Source organism: Neomonachus schauinslandi, chromosome 1 (genome assembly GCF_002201575.2).
Source record: "Neomonachus schauinslandi chromosome 1, ASM220157v2, whole genome shotgun sequence".
Lineage (NCBI taxonomy): Eukaryota > Metazoa > Chordata > Mammalia > Carnivora > Phocidae > Neomonachus > Neomonachus schauinslandi.
Window position 1 is genome coordinate 147,599,347 of NC_058403.1, and position 6,340 is coordinate 147,605,686.

At 62.6% G+C, this 6,340-nt stretch overlaps 1 protein-coding gene across 1 annotated transcript; it reads left to right on the forward strand.

The window, feature by feature from the left end:
• The first annotated feature begins 578 nt into the window (after positions 1–578).
• Positions 579–6,122, forward strand: XIRP1 (xin actin binding repeat containing 1). Its single transcript, XM_021705858.2, has one exon. It carries the CDS (start codon positions 579–581, stop codon positions 6,120–6,122), a length of 5,544 nt encoding a protein of 1,847 aa, XP_021561533.2.
• Positions 6,123–6,340: the final 218 nt, after the last annotated feature.

Consider the following 6,340-nt stretch of genomic DNA (forward strand, 5'->3'; position numbering starts at 1 on the left):
CCCTCACAGAGCCTCAGCTGCAGCCTCTGCGGCAGCCCCTGCTAAACCTCCCCGGGGCCAGAAGGGCTGGAGGGCAGGCAAAGTGGCAAGTGCGCCCTCTGGTGTTGTGAAAGGGAATTTCTTCTCCGTGGGCAGTAGCCCCCAGTTTAGGGGCCCGCCTCTCCCCAACCGAAACCCCATCAGTCAGGATTCACCTGGGAGTTCACGAGGGGAAAATCGACTTGGGTAAAGGAAGGCAAGGATGGAACATGTCCAGTTTGCCTATTGGAGGTTTCAGCATCCCATGTAGGGCTAAAGGACAGGGTTTCGTGGCCAGCAGTGCCCTGCCTGCTCCCTAGCAACCCAGGTAATTCTGGGGAAGCAGGACCCACCTCGATGGATGGCTCCATATGCCCTAAGTTCAAGACTTGTCACATGGCAACCGTGCAGGTGGCCGAGTGATACCCAGGTGAGGTCTGGAGAGGGAGGGATTCTCTAAGCCAGGTCACCGTGGGCCTACTCTGTCCCCAGACCCTGCCCACTCTCATTTCTCCCAGCCACCAGCCCCATCCTCATCTCTGCCCCTTCTCCTCAGAAGGATGGCCAAAGCCCGGACGCAGGCAGCCCCCATGCCGACCATTCCGATGGCCACTGCAGAGGACCCGCCCCTCCCTCCAGCCCCAGCCCTGGAGGATCTGCCACCGCCACCGCCCAAGGAGGCCTTCTCCAAGTTCCACCAGCAGAGACAAGCCAGTGAGCTCCGCCGCCTCTACAGACACATCCACCCAGAGCTCCGCAAGAATCTGGCCGAGGCCGTGGCTGAAGACCTGGCTGACGTCCTGGATTCTGAGGAGCCCACTGACGGTGACGTCCAGTGCATGCGCTGGATCTTTGAGAACTGGCGGCTAGATGCCATTGGGGACCGTGAGAGGCCGCCTGCCAGGGAGCCCGTGTCCGGCGGCGATGTCCAGGCTACCTCCCGCAAGTTTGAGGAAGGCTCCTTTGCCAACAACACAGACCAGGAGCCAGCCGGACCCCCCCCATCCGGAGGGGACGTTCGTGCAGCCCGCCGGCTGTTTGAGACAAAGCCGCTGGATGAGCTGACTGGCCAGGCCGAGGCACCGGAGGCCACGGCCAGGGAGCCTGAGGCCAGCGGGGATGTCCAGGGTACCAGGATGCTCTTTGAGACGCGGCCGCTGGACCGCCTGGGCTCCCGCCCCTCCATCCAGGAGCAGAGCCCCTTGGAGCTGCGCTCAGAGATCCAGGAGCTGAAGGGCGATGTGAAGAAGACAGTGAAGCTGTTCCAAACGGAGCCACTGTGTGCCATCCAGGATGCAGAGGGTGCCATCCATGAGGTCAAGGCTGCATGCCGGGAGGAAATCCAAAGCAACGCAGTGAGGTCTGCCCGCTGGCTCTTTGAAACCCAACCTCTGGATGCCATCAACAGGGACCCCAGCCAGGTGCGGGTAATCCGGGGGATCTCCCTGGAGGAGGGGGCCCGGCCCGACGTCAGTGCGACTCGCTGGATCTTTGAGACACAGCCGCTGGACGCCATTCGGGAGATCTTGGTGGATGAGAAAGACTTCCAGCCGTCCCCAGACCTTATCCCTCCTGGTCCAGATGTTCAACAGCAGCGGCACTTGTTTGAGACCCGAGCACTAGACACCCTCAAGGGGGAAGAGGAGTCTGGAGCAGGGCACCCACCCAAAGAGGAAGTAGTCCCTGGCGATGTCCGCTCTACCCTGTGGCTATTTGAGATGAAGCCCCTGGATACTCCTAGAGACAAGGTCCAAGTGGGCCACCTGCAGCGAGTGGGTCCCCGGGAGCGTGAGGGGCTCATGTCTGAGCATCTCCCCAGTGATGCCTCCTTCGCACTGTCCCACTCTCAGAGTGCCCCCCAGAGGGATGGGGTGAAGGGGGACGTGAAGGCCTTCAAGAACCTTTTCGAGACCCTTCCCCTGGACAGCATTGGGCAGGGTGAGCCTTCGGCCCATAGGAGTGTGCACAGAGCAGAAGGAATTGATTCTCCTGGGCAGTCCCAGGACCTAGGGTCCCCAGTGTATGCCATGCAGGATGGCAAAGGCCACCTCCATGCCCTGACCTCTGTCAGCAGAGAGCAGATAGTTGGAGGTGACGTGCAGGGCTACCGGTGGATGTTTGAGACACAGCCCCTGGATCAACTGGGCCGAAGCCCCAGTACGGTGGACGTGGTACGGGGCATCACCCGGCAGGAAGTGGTGGCCGGAGACGTCGGCACTGCCCGGTGGCTCTTTGAGACCCAGCCCCTGGAGGTGATCCACCAGCGGGAACGGCAAGAACGGCAGGAAGAAGAAGGAAAGAGTCAGGCAGATTCCCAGCCTGAGGCACTCCCGAAAGGTGACGTGCAGAACATCCGGTGGTTGTTTGAGACATGTCCAATGAGTGAGCTGGCCGAGAAGCAGGGGTCAGAGGTCACAGATCCCGCAGCTAAGGCCGAGGCACGGTCCTGCACCTGGATGTTTGCGCCCCAACCCGCAGACAGGCCGGAAGGCTCCAGGGAGCAGCACCTGCAAGTCAGCCAGATCCAGACTGGGGAAAGACAGACAGACGGACATGTCTTCGAAACTGAGCCTCTGCAGGCCTCAGGCCGTCCCTGCGGCAGAGACCCTGTGCGATACTGCAGCCGAGTGGAGATCCCTTCAGGGCAGGTGTCTCGGCAGAAGGAGGTTTTCCAGGCCCTGGAGGCAGGCAAGAGGGAAGACCAGGGGTCCAGGGTACTCCCCGAGCCCATCTCTGTGGGCTCCGTGCACAAGTTCACCTGGCTCTTTGAGAACTGCCCCATGGGCTCCCTGGCAGCTGAGAGCATCCGAGGGGGCAACCTCCAGGAAGAGCAACCCGTGGGCCCCTCAGGCAACAGGGTGCCGGAGAGGCAGGAGACCGCAGCGGAGGGGACCCTGCGGACTCTGCACACTATGCCCGGCCTCCTGCACCATGGAGGCATCCTCATGGAGGCCCGAGGGCCGGGAGAGCTCTGCCTTGCCAAGTATGTGCTCCCAGACCCGGGGCAGGGGGGACCCCGCATCCGGAAGGAGGAGTTGGTGTCTGGCGAGCTTCCCAGGATTGTCCGCCAAGTGCTGCGCCGGCCAGATGTGGACCCGCAGGGGCTGCTGGTTCAGGAGGACCCAGTGGGCCAGCTCCTCCTTAAGCCGCTGAGGCTGCCAGCCCCAGGCAGCAGTGGGCACGTGGAAGACTTGGACCCTGAGTTCCAACAGTTGCTGGCTTGTGGCCTGGGGACCTCAGTAGCAGGGACTGGGCTGGTGATGCAGGAGACAGAGCAGGGTCTTGTCTCGCTGACCGCCTACTCCCTGCAGCCCCGGCTGACCAGCAGGGCCCCTGAGAGGGGCAGTGTGCAGCTGCTAGCCAGCTGCATCGACAAAGGAGACCTGAGGGGCCTGCAGAGTCTGCGGTGGGAGCCACCAACTGATCCAAGCCCAGTGCCAGCCAGGGAGGGGGCCCAGAAGCTGCCCCCAATGGAGAACATCATCCAAGTTCCCCCACTGGACCCCAGCATGGGGATGGGGCATCTGAGAGGTCCGGGGGGCACCCCCCACCTCCCACAGCCCATTGGAAAGGCAGTGCCTCTGGCTGGGGAAGAAAAGCAGGAAGATAGTCGCGCTGGGCAGAAAGGGATAGCAGCTTTGGGAAAGTCCGAAGGAACCACGACGAAACCCCCAGGGCCTGGGGCCCCAGACCTCCAGGCTGCCATGCAAAATCTGTGGATGGCAACTGCTGAGGCCCAAAGCCTGGGCCAGCAAGTTCTGAATAAGCACAAGCAAGCCTCTACCCCTGGAGCCACCTCGGCGCCCCTAGAGCCACCTCGGCGCCCTGATGGTCCTCTGCAAGCATCGGCTGTGGTCACCTTGGCTGCCCAGAGCAACACTAGGCCTACGGCTGGAGGTGACCCCAGGATCCCAGCACCCCCCAGAAAGGTTAGTGGGGAACAGAAGGCACTGCCCAGAGGGCTGCCTGAGGGATGGGTGGCTACTCAGGATGGCATCTACACTGCTCACCCCATGAGGAACTCTGAGCCACCCGGGGCTGTCCAGCCTTCTGAAAGAGAGCCCCCACAGCAGGGCAGGGACACTGCCCTCTCGGCCCAGGCCCGCAGCCCAATCCAGGAAGGCCCGGGTCAGAGTCTGAGGCCCAGGTGGGAGGAACCTGGGGGCTGCACACAGGTGGCCTGGGGACCTCCAGAGAAGGCAAAGGCAAGAGTCGGCCCAGGAGGCCTCCAAGCCACAGAGACCACCCTGAAGGGTGCCTCTTCAGCCCACCACACTCTGGCCTCTGAGCCTCGGCCTGCAGGTGCTCGTCTGCACTCCCATAATGCCTCTGTTCCTCCTCCTCCTCTTCTCCCAGCTGCTGTGACAGGACCGGACTTCCCAGCCCAAGCCCGCCATGATAAGGACTCTATCGGGCAGGACTCCGAGCCCCTGCAGGGTGCCCTTCTCCACTCCCACAGCAGCCCTGCCAGCCAGAGAACCCCTGGGGAGTCACAGACAAGGACCCCAAAACTGGAGCCCAAAATGCCCCCAAGGAAGAAGCCTCAGCTGCCTCCCAAACCTGCATACCTAAGCCAGATCCCCCCTCCTCAGAGGCTGCGCACACCCTCAGTTCTATCTCCCCAGTCCTCCAAAGAGGCAGGACAAGGAGAACACAAGCCAGGTGAGAGAGATGCAGCCACCCTTCGGTCAGCCAATGTCCCCACCACAGCAAGCCAGAGATGTGTTTCTCTGGCTGGATGCCCCCGTGAACAGAGCCAGGCCAGCCCCCAACGTGGGCCCGGGACCAGGGCTTCCGGACTCACCAAGAGCCAAGCTGTAGGCAGCAATGCCCAGAGCCCTGAGCCCCCCAAGCTCTCAGCTCTCAGCAGTCACCCCACCTCACCACAGCAGGCTCCCAGTCCCCCAGGAGAGGGGCCTATGGCAGGTTCCCAGCAAGGGGCCCCTGAGAGCACTGAGATTCTGCAGGGAAGCCAGCAAGAACTCCAGGGCCTCCTGAGCCAGGTGCGAGCCCTAGAGAAGGAGGCCGCAAGCAGTGTGGACGTGAGGGCGCTGAGGAGGCTCTTCGAAACTGTGCCCCAGCTAGGAGTGGCCCCTCAGACTCCTGCTGTCCCCCACAAACCTGACGTGTCAGTGGTGCAGGCCTTCGGGGAGCTGACAAAGGTCAGCACAGAGGTGGCCCGGCTGAGGGAACAGACTCTGGCCAGGCTGCTGGACATTGAGGAGGCTGTGCACAAGGCTCTCAGCTCCATGTCCAGCCTCCAGCCTGAGACCAACACCAGGGGCCATGCCCAAGGACCGCCACAGGCCCACGGTGCCTGCAAGATCAGTGACACGGACAGAAGTAAAGCCAGACCTAACTGCTCGGGCCAGGAGGTCAGAGGGCAAACTGCAGTCAAGAACCAAACCCAAGCTGCAAGCCATTCTGAGGTCCAGAGTCAGGCCAAGGTCAGAAATCACACAGAGGCCAGGGGTCAAGCAGCCTCAGTCGTCCCTTCCACCAGGAGGCCAGAGACATTGAAAGAGAACCCAGGCCTCCCTGGAGTCTTGCCTTCCAGCAGAGATCCAGCTTGCTCCCCAACATTCAGCTCCATTGAGTCAGCCACAGGGAAGCTTCCAGAGGCTCCCAGCCCCAGGGGCGTCCTTGATGTCTCAGTGAAAAGCACTCACCCAGCACAGGATGTGGGCCAGGCCCGGCTCCACCAGAAAGGGCTCCTGGACAAGGCCGGAAAGAAGGAGGTCACCAAGTGCTCTGGGCAGCCCAAGCCTGTCCCTGCCTCAGCCAGCAGCCCCCTGCCCACTGGGCAGCAGAAGAGTGTTCTGGAGCTGCAGACTGGACCTGGTGGCTCCCAGTGCTATGGAGCCATGAGAACAGTTACCCAGCAATGTGAAGGGGTGGACCCGTGCAGGAACCTGGTCCTCTCGTCCCCCACCGTGGTCACCGAGCAGGCAGAGCTGTCCAGGGGCCCAGGCCCCCACCTCGAGCGCCATGATTCCCCCTTGCTCCGGCAGTTCCTGCGCAGCCCCGCCAGGCTCGGCGGGGGCCTGGCAGAAGCCGGAATGATGCAGGCCCCCTGTGGCCACTCCCAGCCCGAGGCCCAGTGAGCCCCTCCACTTCCACCATAGCCTCCCACCGGCACTGCACTGCGGCGTTGCCCTCCAGGGCCCAAGGACCGAGGTGGGCGCGGACCTCCTGCACTCATGAGGCAAGGACCAAGAAGAAAAGGCATCTTCCGGGAACGTATGGGCAGTTTTCCTTTCCTCAGTTCCATCAGTAGGCCCAGCCCTTGCAAAAGGCGGGGAAGACAGGTTGGGAACAGGCC

Bases quoted from the DNA above. Each gene is read 5' to 3' on its own strand.
- XIRP1 (XM_021705858.2), top strand. From the start codon at position 579: ATGGCCAAAGCCCGGACGCAGGCAGCCCCCATGCCGACCATTCCGATG.